At 40.1% G+C, this 24,454-nt stretch overlaps 1 protein-coding gene across 3 annotated transcripts in view; it reads right to left on the bottom strand.

The window, feature by feature from the left end:
• Positions 1–24,250, bottom strand: part of il17rel (interleukin 17 receptor E-like) — a 46,614-nt gene extending 22,364 nt beyond the window's left edge. For 2 of the 3 annotated variants that reach the window (XM_059986876.1, XM_059986877.1), the window contains exons 1-9: positions 24,028–24,250; positions 15,725–15,758; positions 12,931–13,071; positions 10,444–10,553; positions 7,174–7,288; positions 6,009–6,053; positions 4,133–4,272; positions 2,776–2,844; positions 1,249–1,303 (exon numbers count right to left, since the gene is read on the bottom strand). In XM_059986876.1, the coding sequence (XP_059842859.1) occupies positions 1,249–1,303; positions 2,776–2,844; positions 4,133–4,272; positions 6,009–6,053; positions 7,174–7,288; positions 10,444–10,553; positions 12,931–13,071; positions 15,725–15,758; positions 24,028–24,141 (823 nt within the window). In that variant the 5' untranslated portion in view covers positions 24,142–24,250. The remainder of the gene's footprint in view (positions 1–1,248; positions 1,304–2,775; positions 2,845–4,132; positions 4,273–6,008; positions 6,054–7,173; positions 7,289–10,443; positions 10,554–12,930; positions 13,072–15,724; positions 15,759–24,027) is intronic. The other variant, XM_059986878.1, reaches the window with a different exon arrangement.
• Positions 24,251–24,454: the final 204 nt, after the last annotated feature.

Raw genomic sequence — 24,454 nt, 5'->3', positions numbered from 1 at the left:
ATTCTGCACTGTATCTTGAAATAAATAAAGTGCAAAGTGATTAAGGTGGTCCCAGTGTTGCTTAAAGTAGTGATTTGTGTTATGCTGGTGAAATTCTTTTACATGACATTGCGTCAATACGATTGCATTCATTGCAAATTTCTTGGGCTTCAGTACAATCTGCACAACATTTCTTTGTACACGAGTTAACTGAAATAATAACTTAGTTATTTCTGAAGAGAAAATGTTCAAAGGTTCATTTAATATCAGCAAATGTATACAGGTTACAACCTGAAATTCGTACTCTTCACAGACATCCATGAAACAAGAAACCCCATAGAATGAATGATTGGAACAAGGAAGCCCTGATGTTCCCCTCCACGCACCCTTTGCACAAAGGCAGAGATTCTACTTTAGGCACTTTTGGAAACCTGATCCGGAACCATTATGAATCATCACAGGGACCACAGACAAAAGTAATTTTGGATGTAATCCATCTATGTTTTAACCACATTGGCCTCTTGCACACAAACAGCTCTGAACAGTTGCACTGGGACATGGATAAAAAGCTTCAACAGAAAGCCTCTCCACGCATGACTTGCATTGGAATAATAGGTAAACAAAAATCAGAAAAGAAGTGCATTACGAAAATGTTTCCAGGATTGAATGGCTTGTCATATGAGGAGCGTTTGATGGCTCTGGGTCTCTACTCGCTGGAATTCAGAAGAATGAGGGGTGACCTCATTGAAACCTATCAAATGTTGAAAGGCTTTGATAGAGTGGATGTGGAGAGAATCTTTCCTTTGGGGTGGGGGGGTGGTGGTCTAGGACCAGAGGACACAGCCTCAGAATGGAGAGTCATCCTTTCAGAATGGAGAAGAGGAAGAACTTATTTAGCTAGAGGGTAGTGAATTTGTGGAATTCATTGCCACATGGGACTGTGGAAGCCAAGTTATTTGGTATATTTAAGGCAGAGGTTGACAGATTCTTCATTAGTCAGGGCATGAAGTGATGCCCAGAGAAGGCAGGAGATTGGCGCCAAGAGCAAAAGTGGATCACCCATGAAGAAATGGCGGAGCAGACTCAATTGGCCAAATGGCCTAATTCTGCTCCTGTGTCTTATTTCTAATTGGACCACCCCCCCACCCCATTTGATATTCCATTTCATTCACTGCATTAGACACAACTCCCATCAGTATTCACTTTGATCACTGCTCCATTTGGTTCAAATACACAAAAATTATCATTTTAAAAAGTTCTGAAACTTACAGTTTTTAAATGGACAAATTTGTATCCTTCTAGCATCAGGAAATGCTGACCAGCCCTGGAAACAGAACAAAGATATATTCAGAATTCTCAAAAGCAAAAGAGAATACAAAATAATTAGGTTGGAAAACAAATTTTAGCTACACTGAATGGAAATCTGAGGAGAATATTATTATTTGAAAATGTCAGCTGTTCTGTATGAATTCCTGAGGCTTATACAACAAGCATCAGTTATTTACGTCACCCCTATCCCCATGGTCACCAAGTTGAGGAATTTATCATTTTTAATAATGTTTGAATTCTTTTGAGTGCCAGAAACATTCAAAGTTCTTAGAAGTTTGACTGCTAGCGAGTTCTGTGGGGAACGGCTTTGCAACCCGTCAAAGATTTTTCAGCTATCTTATATATAGTGCTTGCTTTGGTTTACCCAAGTAACAGTATTACAACTGACAACCCCTTGGAAAGCCTTGCTTTCCTCAGACTAGAATGGTACTCATCTGAAATCCAATGCTGGGAAAATAGAAATGGGGGCTGAAAATAGTCAGCTTATATCTTTTTGGGCCTCTGCCCAAAAAAATTAGACTGCTTACCCATTTCCAAAGGTACAGCCTGGCCTGCTGAGTTCCTCTAGTATTTAGTGTGTTTTACTATTTCTACATATTGATGGCACACTTAAGTGGCTTATTTATGTCTGGAAATTCTAGCCCAAGACAATTTAAGTCGGCTTGCAAATTTTTATTGTGCAATTTTAAGGATTTTAACTAGATCAGATTTTGCAGCACAAATAAAGTGAAAATGAAATTAAAAATGCCAAATCAAGGGTCTCGGCCCAAAACGTCGACAGCACTTCTCCCTGTAGATGCTGCCTGGCCTGCTGCGTTCCACCAGCATTTTGTGTGTGTTGCAACAAAATATTAGGTTTCTTTTACAGTTACAGAACATCATATATAAATAGTTGATTTAGAGCTGTCCATTATTCATATTAAAAATATCTTCAAATAACCACAACAGCAGACAGGGTAGTATCTGAGAGTATGGTTGACTGAAGATTTCAATGAACCAAAGTGGCTCAACTATATACATATATATTTTGCGTATTTGTATTTTACTGACATTCTATATGTGCTGGTTATCTTGTATGTGCGAGAACTAGGCCTCAGGCCACAGTGGTGACTGAGAGAGGCATTGGAGCCTTTGCACTCCACCGGGGTGGTGTGGTATGCCCTCCAAGCTGGAGTCAGTCATGCCCCCCACCCCCCGAGTGTCTGCTCAGCAGAAGACAAGCTCTATTGTGGTTGACTGTACACTGAGGTGCAAGTTTGGACTCTTCTGTTGCGACGCCATTTTATTGTGACACCATTTGTGCTTGCTATCTTGCGTGTGCTTTGCGCTGTGTGTGACTGCTGGTACTGCGTTTTGCACCTTGACCCCGAAGTCACACTGTTTCATTTGGCTGTATTCATGAGTATTCATGTATGGTTGAATGACAATTAAACTTGAATTGAATTGAGTTGTGAGTAGCAGTCCTACCTCAATGCACAGACAGGGCAGTATCTGAGTGTACGGTAAAGTGACATTTTTGGGGTCATCTACCTTAATCTGCAAAAGAAAAGACATTTTATCAACTTCACAATTGCCATAAAGTATCAAAATATTTGAAAGAAAAGTGAGTCAAATAAATACTTTGGAAATTCTCCATGTCAGTGCGGAACCTGGACATGCCTAGATTCTTCCCAGTTACCCATTGTCTGTGTGTCAGTGGGAAAAACTTCTGCCTGCCTCTGGAAGGACAAGCTGTGGGTCGGGGGGGGGGGGGGGGGTCTAGGTATTCTATGAAAAACTCCACTGTTAATATACCAGCAGTGCCTCACTGAAACTGGTAGATATACAGCCAGAATTGTTGCAAGTTATCTTCAAAGCGCTTAAGTGTGTGGCCAGACTGAGTTGTATGATTATTAGTGATCTTATTGGTTCCCTAAGGCAGCCTTAGCCAGGGCGGGGGGGGGGGGATAGGGGAGGGAAGTGGAGATAAGCTCTCACCACCTATTAAATGCTCCCAATGGTGTATGTCTCAAAGAGTCCTGAGAAGTCCATCTCCTGGCCTTTAGATGTGGCTGAGCTACTAAACCCGGTGGAACCGTTTCTACTGACAGGAGAAGGGGCAAAGGCGGGTTACTAGCACCTTAAAACCAGTCACTCTGGGCAAATGAGTCTTGTCAGCCATGGCTGGCAGCTCATCTAGAAGGAAAACTCTAATCTCAAACCACAGCTGCCTCGCAGCTGTATCCACTCATGGGCAAGTCTTTGGGAGGAACACTGAGGAAGAATCTGGAGCAAGAGTCCCTGCTTTGAGTTCAACGCTGACTGGCAACTCCTGCGATGCCGAACTGTATCAATCTTTGGATTTATCAGATGCGTGTGGGCGTGGAGGTGGGCAGCTGCTGCATGGGAACAGCTTGCTCCCCATACCTTACTGTCCTGGTCTGCTTATCACATACACAGCTGGGATGCAACATCCATGGTCAACCCCAATGGAGGGCCTCAAGTGATCTTATTGATTGGTTTGTGGGGATTTATGGCTGATGCTTACACTTGTTCTTTTTTAAATTATTTTCTGTTGGCAAGGATTAATTACCTAACCTAGTAAGAGGATTTCTACCCTGATACCAAGGCTAGGAGGTCCATGTGACATTGCTCGGCCTTACAAGAGCTGAGTGCATTACATTAAAAAATTGTAAATATTTCCATGTTCTGAATGAAAGCTGGTATCCCAGGTCTGGTGAGTGTTCCGCTATGCTTAAACCACCAGAACAGTGTGCTCATATTTTTTGGCCTATGTTTTCAGGAGAAATAAAATTTATATTGAGGTAAAGTGATGAACAATTACCAATGCATTCATTCCCATATCCTCACAGATAAACCATTTCAGGCATAAGCGCACATGGTAGGCATGATCTTCAGGGAAGTCCGAAATCTGGACCGATAGTGTCTTCTGGAATTTGTTAATTTCGTAGTCTAATTTACCAACTGAAAAGAAAGAATAAATGGTAATAAAATTGTTATTGAAATCCTAACTGCTGATCATCAGGAATCATCAGCAGGGACTGCTGATCATCAGCACCCTTCAGCAGGGAACCCCACCACCCAGGACATGCTCTCTTCTCATTTCCTCTATCAGAAAGAAGGTAGGGGAGCCTCAGGACCCACACCACCAGGTTCAGAAACAGTCATTACACTTCAGCCATCAGGCTCTTGAACCACTGTGGATAACTTCACTCACCCCATCACTGAACTGCTCCCACAACCTATGGACTCACTTTCAAGGACCCTGCATCTCATGCTCTCGATATTCATCGTTTATTTATTTATTATTATTTCTTTTTCTTTTGCACTTGCACAGTTTGTTGTGTTTTGCACATTGGTTGTTTGTCCGTCCTGTTGGGTTCATTGATTCTATTATGTTTTTGGGATTTACTACTGAGAGTGCCCACAAGAAAATGAATTTTAGTGTTGCATATGGTGACACACATGTATTCTGATAATAAAATTTACTTTGACTGAATTTGACCAATAACTTCCACATCACCACTGAGCACATCTACACGAATCTCTGTGGCAGGAAAACAGTGTCCTCTTTCACAATCTATGGACCCAGGGCATCTCACAACCTATAGACTCGCTTTCAAGGACTCTTCATCTCACATTCTTGCTATTTGTTGCTTACTTATTTATTATTACTTTATTTTCGTATTTACACAATTTATTGTCTTTCTGCACACTGGTTGAACGCCCAAGTTGGGCGGTCTTGCATTGATTCTGTTATGGTTATTATTCTATAGGTTTATTGACAATGCCCACAGGAAAATCGATCTCAGGGTTGTATATGGTGATATATTTGCAATTTGATAATAAATTTACTTCAAACTGTTTCTAATATCAGAAAACCCTACATAAATAATATCCAGTTTGAGAAATATAATTCATTCATATTAAATGCAAAAACACTAGAACTCTACAATACTACGGCACAATACAGGCCCTTCAGCCCTCGATGTTGTGCTGACCCATATAGTCCTTAAAAAAAGTACTGAACCCACACTGCCCCATAACCCTCTATTTTTCTTTCATCTACGTGCCTGTCCAAGAGGCTCCTAAATACCCCTAATGTTTTAGCCTCCACCACACCCCTGGCAAGTCATTCCAGGCACGCACAACCCTCTGTGTAGAAAACTTACCCCTGATGTCTCCACTAAACTTCCCTCCCTTAACTTTGTACATAGGCTTTCTGGTGTTTGCTACTCGTGCCCTGGGAAATAGGTACTGACTATCCACCCCATCTATGCCTCTCATAATCTTGTAGACCTCTATCAAGTCCCCTCTCATCCTTCTACGCTGAAGGATGTACATATTTTCATCTCTTTGTGATATTTTATCATTCTTTTCCATGATGGCACTGAAAATTCTGCTTTGGTGTATTTATTGACTAATTCCCACACTCTTCAGAACAAAGCTCGGCATGCTAGTATCACGAAGCACCAGGCCAAACTATATACTTCTTGACATGCAGAAGCAGGCAGAGACTAAATTAGTCTCCCCAGCAACATTAGGTTCTTTTATAAGACAGAAAAGTATATACTCCCTATTAATACTTTAATTAAAGGGTATAAACTGAGGGGCATCTGGAATTAAACATAAAGAAAGTGATTAAATATCCAAGCTTGATGACAAGAATTATAAAAACGTAGTACAGAATATTACCGTACCCATGCAAAATGGGATATTTTGTTCAATATCCTTATTGGTACAATCTAAAATTAGAAAAAATGTCAGTTAGTTTCTTATGATACCATTATTTTACAAGAATTATGGTACAACAATACTTTAGTCTTTTAGATTTGCTTCCATTTTAGATCAAAAATCTAAATTTTGAAAGCTTTACATGCATCGATTGAAAGTTGTAATTATTTTTGATGTCCCAAGGCTAAAGAAGGGTTTTAGTTCCAAACTCATTTAATTTCCAGTGTTGATAGCTAGACAAGGGCCAAAGGTCAAATGGGAGAAGGCTGTCTACCAGGAGCATGAGGGGAGTCAGCAGGTTTAAGGCTGCTGACGATATTTTAAGATCCCTGGGCCAAGACAATTGCAGTTGTGATGGGATTCTTTAGAACAAAGGGGTAGAGGAGAGCATTTCAAGTCTGAAAATAGGTACACAACACTGGAAGAACTCAGCAGGTCAGGCAGCATCCGTGAGAAAAGAGTAGCCAACGTTTCGGGCCGAGACCCTTCATCAGGGTCTCAGCCCAAAACGTTGGCTACTCTTTTCTCACGGATGCTGCCTGACCTGCTGAGTTCTTCCAGCGTTGTGTACGCATTTTTTGATCCACTGCATCTGCAGTTGTATTTTTGTTTTCCGAGTCTGAAAAGGTGTGGAATCATGCTTTTCAACATTTTCGCTGGTGATGTCTTTAAAGTTAAGCTGTGGAGACATTGTATATTTTCACCCATATGAAAAATTATCCAAAATTCAAAGATAAGCAATAAATGATGGATATTGAATGGCATACAGGAACTTGGGTGTATGTTCTCACATCCTTAAAGCCACCAAGGCAGGATGAAGAAATTGTTAAAAAAAAGCACATGGGACACTTTCTTGATTTGATATTCAGAGCTGGTTATACTAGAATTGTTTACAACACTCATTAGACCGTGATTTCAAAATCAGAATCAAAATTCCACAACATATGCCAGTGACATTAAACCCGATTCTGATTTCATCAAAAATAGTCAATTTAGTCAATTTAAGCCATAGTAGTGTTCACAATTCCACACCATCAACACAATAAGAAAACAATTACATGTGAAATAATTCTGTATTTATTAAAGTATAATTTGAAATGAGATAACACACAATGTTGCACTTATTTTTACCTTCTACTTGATGCTCTTGCTGCAGTAAAACATCGCAATAGTGAGGGATTGTTTTAATTGTTACAGAATTATAGTCAGCCAATGAAGTACTGAAGCAATCATATTCAATAAACACCTGTATTGAAAGAATTACAAATATTATAGGTAATTAACTCAATTGAATATGTTCATAAAAACAGAATTTCATTTTCTACGTTTGGATTAAAGTTGTGTGGAGTAAAAGTTACAAAAAAGACTGAAGATTTAGACCAGAAATCCTTTGATCTTGATATTGTCAGGCTCAAATCAGCTGAAAAGGAGAGACATACAAATGACAGATTTTTCATTGCAAGCACTGAAGGCAATGTCACCAAATCCTTGCTGTGATCTTTTAAGGTAAACGCCTTAGGAAATACCCTCTGTAAAAGAATCCAGGGCAGGAACTTGATCCAACAAAATCAAAAAGTACAAACCTGGCCACTAGGAACTTCCTTATTATTAACAAATTCATGACATGATCAATGAAAGTACATCGAAAGAAAATATATTAACAGAGATAACATAACTATACAAGTCTGGATGATAAATGTTAAGCTCCCTTTTGTATTGCATTTAACAATGTTTGAAATTAGTATTGATTCACTATCTATAAAACTACTCCACAAAAGGTGAGGTGTGGCTTAATCCTCAAAACTATTCAAAACTAAATATCACTATGTTACTTTTGGATCATCAACATCCAAACATGACACTACCAGGTTCAGGAACAGTTATTACACCTCTTCCAACAGGCTCTTAAACCAGTGTGGATAACTTCACTTGCCCTAACATTGAACTGTTCCCACAACCTAAGGACTTACTTTCGAGGACTCTTCACCTCATGTTCTCAATATTTATTACTTATTTATCATTTCTTATGTTTTATTTTGTATTTGCACAATCTGTTGACTTTCGCATATTGTCCTCCCTGTTGGGTGCAGTATTTCATTGATTCTATTATGGTTATTGGATTTACTGAGTATTATTTATGTACTGAGATACAGGCTGGAACAGACCCTTCTGGTCCTTTGACTCATACTGCCCAGCAATCCATCAATTTAATCCTAGCCTAATCATGACACAATGACCCACCAGCCAGTAGGCCTTTGGACTGTGGGAGGAAACTGGAGCACCCAGAGGGAACCCGCGTGGTCACAGGGAGAACATACTGTAAAGCATTGTGCTAACCACTATGCTATCGTGCTACCCTTGTCTGCAAGAAAACAAATCTCAGGGTTCTATACAGTGACATATACGCATTTACTTTAAACTTTGATATAGTAATTAGATTTTAGTGTCAAAATCTCAGAAGTGCAGATGAATCTCGGAATTTTATCTTGAGTAATAATGAATCTATATCTTTGGTTGGAATGTCCTTAAGTATTTAAAGTCAGAGAACATCCTATGGCTTTTGCAGTACAGTAAAGCTATTGTTATTATTTTCACTGCCCCAACTTTAGTTATGTAATACAGATGAATGAAATGTTGTTAACTATATTGCTGAATTTAAATCATTTCAGGAAATTCCAAACAGTGCCCAATTGGAATCCTTTCAGCATTACATAAAGTCTCATTTAACTTGCCCTAGGTTACCTTGGGTCTAATTTCAGTCAACAAGAGGATACTTCCATTTCCTTCTCAAAATATAATGTGTTGACATTTATTGTTGAACTTACTGATTTGAGAAGGAAATATAGCAATTATCATTGCAGATCAGAAGATATATGAACAGAATTAGGCCATTTGGTCCATTGCAGAATAGTGCAATCGGTAAAATTACAACTGTACTGTGCAAAAGTCTTGGGCACCCTAGTTATAAATATGTGCCTAAGACTTCTGCACAGTACTGTAATAATTTGTACATAACTAATTATTAAACTTGAGATTCCCAGCTTGAACTAAATCCAGTTCACCACCCCAGTACCAGTAATTAATGGCACAATGGTTGAACAACATGCATTATCTATGGGGATTGCGAAGAAGTTGTGAGTTCATCCTGGCTTTGTCATCTTTTTCTCTGAGCACTTGGCATTAGTTGAACTTAGTTCAGTCCTGCAAGATCATGGATATGTTGAGGTTCTTGGCAATCAGAGATACATTTCTGTACAGCAAAGTCCAATTGACTCACTAAGATGGACAGTTAAAAATAATGACAGTGAAGTTTAGAACTGCAAGTTCCAAGAGCTTCTTTTAACATCCTAACATGGAAGTATCTTCGGCAACACACACAAAATGCTGGAGGACCTCAGGTCAGGCAGCATCCATGGAAATGAATAAACAGTTGACATTTTGGGCCATGACCCTTCTTCAGGACTGAAAAAGAAAGGGGAAGATGCCAGAATGTGGAGGGAGGAAAGGGGGCTAGCTGGAAGATGATTGGTGAAGCCAGGTAGGCAAGAAAGGTAAATGGCTAGAGAAGAAGGATTCTGATAGAAGAGGAGAGAGAACCATGAGAGAACCAAGGGTAAGAGCAGGGTACTCAGGAGGAGGTGATGGGCAGGTTTGAAGAGGTAAGAGGCCAGAGTAGGGAATAGAAGAAGAGGGGAGGGGAAGGGATTTTTTTTGCCTGTAGGAGAAATTGATATTCATGCCATCAGGTTGGAAGCTACCCAGATGGGATACAAGGTGTTGCTCTGAGGGTGGCCTCATTTTGGCACAAGAGGAGACCATGGGCCAACATGTCGGAACGGGAATGGGCATCAGAATTAAAATGTTAATTTTAACATGCCATTTATTTCAATATGTCAAAATAGCGAACGGGGGCCTGTATAAATGTGATCAGAAAGAAGCACCAACAACAGTACACTGAGGATGTTACCTCGACTGGTGATGAAACGTCTGCAAGCTAATTGCCAAGCTCAACAAACACCACAACATCAAATGCCCCAACCTAACCTACCAATATTCATCATCATCTGAAACAGCATCTGTCCTGATACAGAGACCACTCTTGCCAAGTATGTTCATGATATCTTTCTTCGACTGCACACTTGCCAAAGTCAAGATCTTGTGGGCATGAAAGCAATTAAGCTCCACACTTTAACCAGCAGTACCTGGGCCACTGTTATTCACCAAGATTCCTAATACAGTATCCCAGTTTTTAGTTTCACTTCCAGCCATCAAAAATGTAAATTCTAAATGTATAATAGCTGGACAAACATCTAGAGTTTGCAGTTTTATAAAAGAATATTAATTGCAATAATTTTGTACTTAGTTTAATCAATTTCAAGAATGTAATAGTTTCAAACTTACAGGCTGTGCAGTAAACATCTTATAATTGTGTTTGTTGAACTTCACAGCTAAGCACTGGGATTGATAGGTGATGAGTGATGAAGAGCATATCTCCACGCCTCGGATGTGTTCTGGAACACAAAAACAATGAAACATATGACACTTTGGTGGTGACAGACCAGCCCACGGGAATTCGCGGAGTAGAGGATGGCCTACTCTTCAGTGTTATCTTTGTACAATAGATGGCCAAAACGTTTGAGGTTTAATGCATTGTAAAAGTGAGAATCTACCTAACCACATTTAGCCAGTCTCCATTCTGCAAGGCAATCAATTAGCATTGGAACATAGTAAAACACTGACTGTATGCTGTATGCGGTCTTTCATTGGTTCTGTTATAGTTATTGAACCCAGGAACTCCACCTCACTACTTTCTCTATTTCTATTTTTCTACCACTTATTTAATTTAATTATTTAATATATATACTTATTGCAATGCATTTTTTCTATTATCATGTATTGCAATGTACTGCTTCCACATAACAACAAATTTCACAACATGTCTGTGATATTAAACCCGATCCTGATTTATTGAGTATACCCACAAGAAAATTTACTTTCAACTTTTTCTCCTTTTCTCTCTATTATTTTCCTCATTTCCAGTCTGAAATGCTTTCAGTGCTGCTATAAACTGACCAGAAGGAAGTACACACAGGTGTAATATTCTAAACGGTATTCACTACTCATCTCTCCTTGTTGCCCCATGACAGACGGCACAGATTTTAGCTCAAATCATTTCGCCTACTAGAAAGAAAACTTAATAATGCTTTCAAATCTAGTTGGTCTATAGATTTCAGCACTTGAGTGTAAGTGCTCAAGCACTTAGTGGAGTGGTTGAGGTACAGGAGCATTAGGTCCCAAACTGCCTGGTTCAGAAACAATACAACCATCAGGTTCCTGAAGCACTGTGGATAACTTCACTCATCTCAACACTCACTTCCACAACCTATGCAGTCACTTTCAAACCTCTACAAGGCATATTCTCAATACTATTTATTACTTATACAGTCTAAGGTGCCTAAGACTTTTGCACAGTACTGTAGTAATTTTATGCATTTCACTGCACTGCTGTTACAAACCAAAACAAGTTTCAAGACGTGTGTGAGTAATGATAAACCTGATTTTGATATGGGTCTCTATTGTGGACTGAGAGTGGGAAGGGGACAGGGAGAGGGGAATTATGGGTAAGAAAAGGGGAAGGGAGAGGGGAAGGAATGGGAAGCACCAGAGAGACATTCTGTAATGATCAATAAGCCAATTGTTTAGAATCAAATGATCTTGCCTTGTGTCTCAGGGCTGGGTGTGTCTGCCCCTGACACTCCTTCTATGCCACCTATCCCACACCCTTCCCACAGTGCTCCAACCTCACCATTCCCAACATTCTTTGCTCCCGCCCAATTTACAAACTTGCTCTCAGCTTCACATTGACAAGTACAGTACTGAGCAAAATTCTTGGGCACCCTAGCTATATATATGTGCCTAAGACTTTAACACAATATGGTATACTTTACTTATTATTTTTGTTTTTTTTTTATTATTTGCACAGTATGCCTTCTAATACATATTGGCTATTTGTAGTTCTTCATTGATTCTGTTGTGTTCCTTTGTACCTACTGTGAATGCCTGCAAGAAAATGAATCTCAGGATCACATATGGTGACACATACATGCTTTGATAATAAGTGTACTTTGATTGGCACAAGTTATTCATACATAACCGAATATCTCAGTGAAATTACATTTGAATCTTTGAAGATGAAACAAGGCAATTGGCAAAGTGCATTTCTTCATCATTGAAGGAGTTTAAGAATCATTGTCTCAACAATTTCCATATTAAATTTCCTCAGAAATAAGTACTTCAGAATACTTACTGACAACGATGTCAGGCAAATGGATGGGGCAAGGCATATGGCTCATGGCACAAAGAGAATTATTTTACTTATAAAACAGTCTGTTTGAATCAGAAAGAGTCATTTTACTTACAAAATGGAGTCTATTTTTTTTTAAATGAAGGGAAATGAAACTATGGGGAAGCCACGTACTGTGTCTGTAAAAAATACAATGAATTGTATACATAAAAATCAATTATAGTCATGCATAGCTTTGTATTTGCTAAGCTGGACGAGCAAGGGAATTATCCAATTTGCTGCCCTGGCAGGCTAAAATGCTGCCAAGATACTGTATTCCACCCTGTTAACTACATCTGACGAGTGGTTAACCGCCTGCAGGAATGCATAAACAGCTGAAAAGAGTTGAGGATTTTTGCCTTTTGCAAAGGTTTATGCAAAGGTTACTGGGTGGATGATGGAAAAACCAAGACATTTTTTCCAGTAATGTAAAATACAATGCATAGATAGTCTTCAGAATTATTTTTTTGCACATGGATGCACCTCGCAACGTGGAGTAATTTTAAGCCAAATCTCTACTCAAAGCAATTTTACTTAAAAATTACCATTCAACGTCAGTGTCCCCACAACATTCAGTAATATGGAACATTCTTTTTCCTTTACGCATTTCAACACTGTGGATATCTTGAGGTCCTCCAAGATTTTTGAGGGCAGGGATGATGGCTGTTTGAGACAGCTCCTGTAATCTGCAAAATAACATAATATACAGCGTTTTTAGAGATGAATAAGGACTCGCTTACTTCTTTGGCAGAGCCGATGAACTCATTCGAAAGACAGTCAGAGACAGAGACATGTTGTGCTAAAGACTGGGAAGGCATACTCTCACTGAGCGGCAGAGCAGATTTAAGGGACAGCTCCTATTCCTATTCCATCCCCTTGTGTATTCCACCCACATCACAGGTTCAAAGGTATAAATTATGAGTTTGGTCCCAAAGTTAATTACATTGCAATGTTCAATATATTCATAAAAGAGTCCCTGAATTGCCTGGCCTCTAGCCAAACACTGCCTTGCCCTGCTGAGTAGCTTTGTGGGAGAGAATACATCTTCTACGACCTTTTCATTAAGCTTTCATTGGTCAGTAAATTACAACATTTCCCACTTCTCACAAACAAACCAGACCAAGGTCTTTAAAGTGGAGAGCAGAGGAAAAATTAAGGAAAGGTGGCTATGAGAACAGATTTACTAATTGCAAACATTGACAGATCAGTGGCACCTCAGTGCGAATGCAGTCCCCTATGGTTACATGCTATCCCTTCGCTTTCAGAGGAGACCAGTGTACAAGCAGGATTGAAAATAAGGAATATATCACTTTAAAGTTATTGTTAGTCATAATAATCAAGATAACTTAATTTGTGAGGTTCTGATTGGATATTAATTACAATTACCCTAGATCCTCTCATAGCCAACACATTCAGGTAACTAGTTATTGTTACAAGATCATTAGAAAACTAGTAACCATGAAGGAATTCACTTTTCCTCTTCCTTAGGTGACGTTATAACATCATGAACAACTGATTATCAAGGCAGCTGTTTGCAGTTAATATCAACTAAACAGCGAATGTAATTAATTCATAGTCAGTTAGTAACAATACATTTTTCTACAAATCCTTGAAATGTAATTAATTTGAAGTAAGTCAGTAACTTACTATGTCTTTCTAGAGTCAACTATAATCTGTGTCTGGATATGGAAAAGCTGAAGGATTTCTTCTCCTAAAAGGCATTGGTGAACTAGATGTTTATGTAACAACAGGCCAGTACTATCACCAACTCTAGCTTGCTATTTAAAAATTACCATATTTTTAACTATATATGAGTTCCATAGCTGACATGGTAAGAGTTGAATTCAGATCTCAGGTCACTGGATGACCAGAGTGTATAATCCACTCTGAAATTCATGACCATCTCACCACCAACATGATCCTGAAAATTGTCAAAGTGCACCATCTCCCTTTCTAATGCAGGGGTTTCCAACTGAAATCATACTTTTTATTAAGATAGAATGAACAGTATAAATTCGGTGCAGTTAATATTTGGTTGTGCAACACACACAAAATGCTGGAGGAACTCCGCAGGTCAAGGCAGCGTCTATGGAAGTGAATAAACAGTCGACATTTCAGGCCGAGACTATTCTCCAGGACTGAGAAGAAAAGGGGAAGTCACAAGAATCAAAAGGTAATGGGGGAAGGAGAGGAGGATAGCTAGAAGGTGATAGATGAAACCAGGTGGGTAGGAAAGGTAAAGGGCTGGAGAGGATGGAATCTGATAAGAGGGGAGAGCGGACCATAAGAGAAAGGGAAGAAGGCGAGGACCTAGGGGCAAATTGACAGGCAGGAGAGAAGAGGTAAAAGGTCAAAGTGAGGAATAGGAAAAGAGGGGAAGGGGGGATTTTTTACTTTACTGGAAGGAGAAATTGATGTTCGTGCCATCAGGTTGGAGGCTACACAGACAGAACATAAGGTGTTGCTCCTCAGCCCCAAGGGTGGCCTCATCTTGGCAGAAGCAGAGGGCCATAGGCAGACATGTCAGAACTGGATTGGGAACGGGATTTAAAATGTTTGGTACTGGGAAGTTCCACTTGTGGCAGAAGTTCCACTTTCATCAGGTGGAGCAGAGATGCTCGACAAAGCGGTCCCTCAATCTACGACGGGTCTCACCAGTGTAGAGGAGGCTCCATCAGGAGCACGAGACCACAACAGACGACCCCAGCAGATTTGCAAGTGAAACGTTGCCTCACCTGGAAGGACTGTCTGAGGCCCTGAACAGGCGAGTGAGGGGGCTGAATAGGTAGGTGTAGCACGTAGAGTACCTGCAAAGATGTGCCGATATTTGATCCTGATCTATCCTGGCCAAATTCAGTCACGAGCAATATCTCATTGTCAGTGACGTTTGGGTTGCTCTTTTTTGTTACTACAGTGGACAATTTTTGAATCAGGGCAGCCTGCACAGAACGTACACGGAGCAGAACTGAACTGAAATGTGCCTTTTGATTTTGTGTTTTACATTCTGTGTTTTCCCTCAGTTTTTGTTACTACTTGAGTGATTTTTTTGTGCGGGGGGGATGGGGAGTTTGATGTGTCTCTTTGAACAGGTTGGTTTCATGGTTCTCTGTTTTGTGACTGTCTGTGGGAGGACAAATCTCAGGGTTGTTATACTGCATACATGCTTTGATAAAACATGTGCCTAGAGTCTTTGAAATGTATTCCATTGGATACAGCAGCATTATCTGGACAAGAAACTTGAGACACTTGGGTTCAGACCTCATATGAAGAGCATCAATTTATTCAGCCATTCCAAGATTAACAATAAATTAACCAGAAATTTTTTTAAAAATTACTTACTTAAAGTTGTATTTTTCCTTTTGCATTGGAGACCCTGAAAAAAACACAATGAAGTAAAGACTTACTACACTAGTTGTGTGTGCATGTGTATCTATGGTTCGTCCCCATACAAGCAACTCTCCTTTGAATGTTTTTTATATAATACAGCTGCGGGAACCAACCATTGCTCTAAGCAGGAACATTTTACACGGCCTTTAAACTGCACCATACTTCAAATGCTTTTTTTCTTGCAATATGCATACTATGAATACTTAGAATGAAAATTGAAAAGTCACATACTTTTGATTTTATTTTTAATTGAAGGGCATAATGAAATACAGTACAAAGTCAGGCAGCACAGTAGCATAGTGGTGAGCTCAGTAGCAGCGATCAGAGTTCAATTCCCGCCACTGCCTGTAAGGAGTTTGTATTCCCCCCCCGCCCCCCAAGATTGTATGGGCTTCCTCCGGATGCTCCAGTTCACCCCCAACCCCCCCCCCACAGTCCAAAGACATACTGGTTGGTTAATTGGTCATTGTAAATTGTCCTGTGGTTAGGCTACGGTTAAATTGGGGAACTGCTGGGTTTTGCTCATTGAGCCGGCAGGGCCTATTCTATGCTACATCTTTAAATAAAATTACAAAAATTTAAATAAAACAAATCTTTCATTCGTGAACTATTTCTACCTGCATCCAATTCGAGCAGTGCGGCAACAAAGGTTATGTGCACGAGAGCCTTTCGGTTACTGCTTGGCTGTGCACCCACACAGCTTGGAAGGAACAGTGCATACATTTCTCTGCATTAGTTCAATTGCCTATAGATTTGCATGTGCATTCTCATATACTTGTGTGCATTTCAGTTCAAAGACAAGAAGTTAAGTAAGAGCTGAGTGGGAGTTTTCAGTGGACCACTCTCAGCAGGGATCAGATTGGAGTTTCATGCAGCTAGCAAACAAATTACTGGCAGAGATTCCTCCTAAATTTGCCATTAACTTAGCATGGTACCGTATGCTTTAAGATGTTATTGAGCCATGGGGCAAGTTTCATCTTCAATTCATTTCACTATAAGGAAATTAAAAATTGAAGTCTAATCAATGAGTTTTTAATTAGTTATTCTCTTTCACCTGATCCACTTTGCAACTGGAATGTTGTATGCACCCGTAGTCAGGAAGAAGGGGAAAATCTCCGGAATGTGTTGAATGACTGGATTCCATCTTTATGTTTGAAGTTGCATTCAGCGTTAAAATAAACACCAAGAATTTCATATTCTGGGCTGCAAACAGAAGACTGCAACACACCGTGGTAGTTTATAGTGCCACTCAGTTATCCACTCCCACATGGGAGGAGTTCCCATACTGTACAAGCAGGGGGATCATTAAAGCTTTCTTGGATATCCCGCATGCTGGAATCCTGGCGCGATCTGCACGCTCCCTCAATATTGAACACAGACCGAGCACTGCAACACACACAGTGTGCAAACTGAACAACTGTTTATCTGCCTCATCTGCAGCGTGAGCTTGTCGATTCAGTATCACCATCAGATTATCTAGTTTATTCTGCAGTGGATCAAACAAATTTTGTCTCCAGTCAATAAGTAATAATATTTCTCTTGTTTTTGTTCACTATAATACATCATTGTACATAGGTAGACGTGACTCAGTTCTATTATCAATACTTAATCTGCTTGAACCTTCTCTGTATTGAATAATCACTTACAAAGTAAGGCATAAGGTGAACATGAACTCCTTCAATTAATGGTGAGACAAATTCTTTAGCTTAGGTTGAACAAGTCACTGAGAACTAAAGTTTCCAACTGAAAACATAATGGAAATATTCCGTATCAAAACTCCAAAATTATGTGAATTTCTTACCATGAATTCTTAATGTATTCAAAAATAAACAGGAATATTAAAACATCACACCACCCTTGAGTGGCAGGCTGGTTATATGACCACTGATGCCAGGCAGACAACTCCTGAAGAGTATTGACACTGGCTGGGTTCACCCATTGTGTAAAGACACTGCCCAGAAGAAGGCAATGACAAACCACTTCTGTAGAAAAATTTGCCAAGAACAATCATGTTCATGGAAAGGCCATGATCACCTACACAATACAACAAGGCACATAATGAAAGAACATATACCTTCCTACTGGATTTTCTAAATTATCATGAACTAGCAAGGCTTACCATTAATTACACTCGAAGTTGGGAATCAACATTTTAACTTCTGAGCAGTTATTGATAGCTACAGAATGATGTATGATTGTGGACTTTAGGAAGGCGCAGGCTGATCGCTCCACTGCAAATAAACAGCTCCTCTGTGGAGAGAGTTGGGAGCACAGGTTTCTGGGAGTGCACATTAGGGATGATCTCACCTGGTGTCTCAAAACCACCTCATTAGTCAAGAAAGCACAGCAGCTTCTCCACTACCTGTGGAGATTGAGGCAAGCGTGTGAGGCTCCCCTCTGGCCCTGACCAGCTGCTTCACTATCTGGCATGGAAATTGCAAGACAACACAAAGGATTGTGAGGACTGCTGAGAAGACCACCAGAGTCACTCTTCCAACCACACACTTCTGAATGGGAAACAGCTTCTTCCCCCAGGCTCTGAGACTACTCAACTCTCTGTCGCCACCTTGGCCTCATCATGAATGAAGCGCCAGTTTACTTTTTAACTTGTGATGTAAATGCAACTTATTATTTCCGCTATCATTACTTTAGGTGCTGTGTGTGAGTTATCAGTACTGTGTTATGCACCTTGCTCTGGGCGAATGCTGTTTTGTTTGGTGGTATATGTGTGAATGGTTGAACGACAGTAAACTTGAACTTATGTGTGGTATCCTCCAGGACAACCACAAACTTATCATGGGGTTTGGAGGCCTGCGTGCTTCAATGACCCAGGGAGCTGTGTTGGCAGCAGTCAGGCCCTTGAGCTTCTGATCTTGGTAGGGTCAACTGTGTTGGCGTTTGTCTAGTGATCTGAAGGTCGCTAGTTCGAGCCTTGGCTGAGGCTGCATGTCTGTCCTTGAGCAAGGCACTTAACCACATTTTGTTCTGCGATGACACCGGTGCCAAGCTGTATGGGTCCTAATGCCCTTCCCTTGGACATCAGTGGCATGGAGAGGGCAGACTTGCAGCTTGGGCAACTGCCAGTCTTCCACAAAAAAAACCTTGCCCGGGCTTGCGCCCTGGAAACTTTCCAAGGCGCAAATCCATGGTCTGTCGAGACTAACGGAGGCCTACAGGATCAACCATGCCAAACAGGTCAAAGAGTCAAGGCCAGAATACGAGTGACTCACCAGGTTCAGGGGTTCAGCTCAGGGCTAACAACCCTGACTGGTCAAAAAAAATTTGCTATGGAAACAGCATTGAAGAATCCTTCTACATCAGTGTGTGATGGCGTGGACAGACAGAGATGGAGGGCTTTCATTGCTGTCCTGAGTGCCAATGTGTAACTGGCAGTAAGTAAATAGGTGTGGCATAATTTACAGGCCATGTGATCACGTTATACTACAATGCCTGTACAGTTGCAAGTGTATTTCATTCAAAGTAAAAATCACCTACATAAAAATAAAATTTACTAAAGAGAGCAAAGAAAGAGGAGCAAGAGAGAGCAAGACCAAATTACGGATAGAATAAAGGAAAAAGTAAAAAATATGTTTTAAAAACTTTTACTTTTGAACCTCTAAATATAAGATTAAGTTTTCAATGTTAGGTTTTTTTATTGACAATTATGCATGAATTGATTGACTTAACATTTATTGCAAGCTTATGGTATTTGGTGAATGATCAGCTTCAAGTTCTTCATATCTTTAAATAGTCTCTCAGCAAGATACCCAGGGACACTAATGCCATTCCATTAGTAATTTCCTGCTTGAACAGCAAAAGTTACATTGCAATTTAGACCGTAAGATCACAATATTTGGGAGCAAAATTAGGCCATTTGGCCCATCAAGTTAACTCCGCCATTTCATCATGGCTGATCCATTCTCCCTCTCAGCACCAATCTCTTGCCTTTTGGATGTAACCCTTCTTGCCCTAACTAATCAAGAATCTATCAGCCTCTGCTTTAAATATACCCAATGACTTGGCCTCCACAGCCACCTGTGCCAACAAATTGCAGAGTTCTGCCACTTATGGCTGAAGAGATTCATCTTCATCTCTGTTCTAAAAGGACACTCCTCTATTCTGAGGCTGTGTCCTCTGGTCTTAGACTCCCCCACCATAAGAAACATCCTCTCCAAATCTACTCTATAGACCTTTCAATAATCGATAGGTTTCAATATGGTCCCCCCTCATTCTTCTGAACTCCGGTGAGATTTCCAATTTACTTGACCAGTGTTAATAACCTTGTTAATATTCCTAATCAAGATGCAGGTAAAATGTAAAGTGGAATTTAATTTGAAAGTGTGAATGCACTTTAGGACTCAATGTGAATGTGAACACTTCTACATTTAGCTGAAGTCTGATTTCCTGCTGACCCATATTGAAGACAATTCTAGAGCAAAAAGTAAAGGTAATCTTACTGGTTGAAAACAGACATTGAAAGAAGGTTGAAAGACAGTATGAGAGAAAAGGAAATGTGCATATTATTAAGGTAATGGTCGGATAACATCATAGCTGAGATACATAACTGCTTCTTAACAGGAGACCACAAATACCACAGGAAGAGATTAAAGTAGGCAATAAAATAGGCAATAATGTAACAAAAAAAAACCTTTTGTTAAAAGTCCTAAAGGAGCTCAGCCCAAAATGTTGACTGGTTATTCATTTCCACAGATGCTGCCTGAACTGCTGAGTTCCTCCAGCATTTTGAGTGTGCTGCTCTGGATTTCCAGCATCTGCAGACATTTTCATTTTTTTCAAAGACCGTGTTCTTTAAAAAAAAGTAATTGTTTTAGTGACCATAAGAATGCTATGTTATTGGTTTGAGTTTACAGTTGAAAGACCCAGCTGAAACTGTATTAGCGTTGTAATTAAGTCTTGCATGCCACAACAGATTATGTTTTGCTGCTATGACACTGCCTAAATCTTCTTCCTCCAATATCTACTAAAGTGTTGGAGTGTGTGTCCAACCCTAGCAGCAGCACACAGTGTGAAGTATGGAGCAGATCTTCTCTCTGCTCCTCACCTAACTGACCCAAGTTGAAGGCACCGCTGAGAGCTGCTTCTGCTGAAGGACAGGAAGATTTGCCAATGCTCTCCTTGGGATCATGTTATCTAACGTTCCAAATCTGCTATGTTTCCCCATGCAGCCTACAAGTCTGTTCAGATTAAATTCAGAGAACATGTAGAACTAAAGTCAAAGCAGTTCCTTTAGTTTACTGCGCTTGCCTGGGAAAAGAACTTTATTATTTCTGCACATCAACATTAATGAACAGAAGCTTTCAAATTCATGAATACTCACTCCTACCTTACTTGCAGTACTGTCCAAAAATCTGAGGCACATATATATAGCTGGGGTGCCTAAGACTTTTGCACAGTACTGTAGTAATTTTAAGTGTTGCACTGTACTGCTGCTACAAAAATAAACAAATTTCACAACATATGATAACAAATACAAGAAAACCTGCAGATGCTGGAAATCCAAAGCAACACATTCAGAGTGCTGGAGGAACTTAGCAGGTCAGGAAACATCTTTGGAAAAGAGTAAATAGTCAATGTTTCGGGCCAAGACCCTTCATCAAGACTCAAGGTGTCCTGATGAAGAATCTCGGCCAGAAGTATCGATTGTTTACTCTTTTCCATAGATGCTGCCTGGCCTGAAATCCTTCAGCATTTTGTGTGCGAGTCATGATAAACCTGATTTTGATATAGGCCTCTGCTGTGGACTGAGAGTGGGAAGGGAGCAGAGGAATCATGGTTGGGAAAAGGGGAAGGGAGAAGGGAGGGAGTGGGAAGCCCCAGAGAGACATCTTGTAATGATCAATAAACCAGTTGTCTGGAATCAAATGATCTTGCCTAGTGTGTCAGAGCTGGGTGTGTCTGCATCCATGCCATACCCCTGTCCCTGGTACTCCTTCTCTAACATCTGTCCAACACCCTTCCTGAGGCGCTTCACCCTCGCCATTCCCAACATACTTTGTTCCCACCGGGTTTACAGACTTGCTGTCTGCTCCACGTTAACAAATACAATACTGTACAAAAGTCTTGGGAACCCTAGCTACGTGTCTAAGCCTTCTGCACAGTACTGTAGCTGAAGTGCTGTCTGCTACATGTTTCATCTGTGAAAATCCAGTTACAGGTGCAAATCTGGGAGGTCTAATAGACATCATCTACATTGAAGTCCACATACTCTCTGGCCCCTCCATGCAAAGTACCCCCTACCTGCCTAATACATTTATGAGATCTGAACTGTGCAGTCCATAAAACAATGTTGCTCCAATTAGCAGAAATCCCCTCTAAACTTTGTGGAGTTTGCTAGGGGAAGAAACATTTTCTCCACAGAACATTTGCCCAAACTCATTGGGAGAGGAGTGCTGAGGCTTCACTTTTAGGAGCAAAGTTTCAGCTCTTCAGATCACATTCTACTGCTGAAATAGTTTCACTGGCAAGTTTCAGAGCTTGAAAAAGATCTGCCATCAGAGTTAACTGCTGTTAAACACATTCTTAAGGAGAAATGAAGACAATTTAGTTGCCAAATCTATATCTCTATTGCAGGTTTTCCAAAAGTGACAGGAAATCTGGCTTAAATCAAAAATTGGCTGTTTTCAGTCCCCTTCTGACTCTCCAACATGTTTTATGAAGTGCACAATCCAACCACTCTCCAATTTAAAATTTCCACCCATCCCTTCAATGCATCAGCTTCTTCTCCTTCTTCGGCACTTCCCTGGCGCCGGAGATGACTTGCTTCCATTCTATGTCCATGGGCCCTGAGCCAGCTGATAAGACTGTTGCAGGATCTGCACACTCTGCTGCACAAAGGGCCAAAGCAGCTGCTTGAGAATGTGGTCGGTGTCATTCATTTATTATGTACCACGTGATAGGACGTAAGTGATCATGGTCTTTCCAGGACCATGATTGTTCTTGGAAATTTTTTCTGCAGAAGGGGTTTGCCATTACCTTCTTCTGGGCAGTGTCTTTACAAGATGGGTGACCCCAGCCATTATCAATCATCTTCAGAGATTGTCTGCCTGGCATCAGTGGTCACATAACCAGGACTTGTGATCTGCACCAGCTGCTCGTACGTACGACCGTCCACCACCTGCTCCCATGGCTTCACGTGACCCTGATCTTGGGGGCCTAAGCAGGTGCTACACCTTGCCCAAAGGTGACCTGCAGACTAGCGGAGGGAAGGAGGACCTCACACCGCCTTTGGTAGAGATGGATCTCCACCCCACCACCCCACTTGTATAATTAGCTTACCACAATAAAACACAAGATGCGCAGAACATTATCCCACTGCAAATGTTCATTCAGAATGAAAAACAAGCAAGACACAGCCAGGCAGAGGAAAAAAGCAATCAGGAGTTAGGAGGCAAAATCAGAAAAGAGAAGTAGATAAGAAATAAAGTGGAGGAAAATAATGAGTTAAGGGATAACTATAGTCTCCAGACTTTAGTAAAGGGAGATAAATTAGCAATATGTCAAATGTTAATAGATACATTTTGTCTTGTTTGATTATCTGCAGCATTCTGTCCTTGCGTTTCTCTATCTCGGAATTGGAGTATCACCAATGAGGAAGTAAAATTCTAAGCCAAATCACCAGGGGAAAAAAGTGATGTCCTCTAGTTATAGACGCATTCAAAATGTTTCAACCTCTGTCTATTGTTAACAATGGTACAGCAGTAATCACATAACTATTCCTCTCTCACACAAAGCATCAGTCTTCTATTTCTACATTCATTATGAGTAAGAAACATCCCTGCCCTATGTTTTACAACTTCTTTTAAAAAGGAAGAGTAATCCATCAATAAAAGGTCCTCAGAGTAGATGCTCTCACTAATTGTGTCTGGATTCGGTCCAAACTTGATAATAACATTAAGTGCTTTGTTTAGCAACATCCACACACTCAAATTAGCTGAAACCAGAGTTTAAAATGTCTTATAAAAAAATAACATCTTATGAAGGTGGAGCATAACATATAATAAAATTATAAACATTTTAACAGCTTAATGGAGGCTGTAAAATATAATACTGTAAAATTAAAATAATACTTAAAATACAACACATTTAAAAACAACACTCTGGAATTAATACAATATTTAAAATATTGTAAAATTAATACAATATTTAAACTACAATATAATATTAAAATAATGTAGAATTACATTCCTGCTGTAATATATCATTAAACTATAACCGTAATTTAATTATGACTATACCTGAGAACACCTGAGCCCACATTTAGTGATGTATTCAACAGCTTGAGAGAAAATTATGAGCATTCCCAAAATAGTTAAGAAACAATTCAGTCGATAACTTCTATAATTGTGCATTTTATCTAACACTTCAAATGAGGCGCCCTGTAAAGCAGAAACTCGGTAAATCGGGTTCTTTTGTCAGAAGTGCATCAGGCTTGAATTACAGAGGATGCAGTTCTGCCGTTTCTCACTGTCCCAGTATTAATTCAGCACACACACACACAAGGATTAAAAAGCAGCCCCAGTCCTCGCTCCACCCCTGATCGGTCTGGTTCCTATCACCGAGCGCAGCGTAAAACGCCGACCCGTCAATCAAAACAGTTCATTTCCTGGAAGATTAATACATTACAATGATCAATCGTCATCACTAGTTAACATTTGACGTAGG

Source organism: Hypanus sabinus, chromosome 13 (genome assembly GCF_030144855.1).
Source record: "Hypanus sabinus isolate sHypSab1 chromosome 13, sHypSab1.hap1, whole genome shotgun sequence".
Taxonomy (NCBI): Eukaryota; Metazoa; Chordata; class Chondrichthyes; order Myliobatiformes; family Dasyatidae; genus Hypanus; species Hypanus sabinus.
This window is presented reverse-complemented; position numbering and strand designations above follow the sequence as displayed.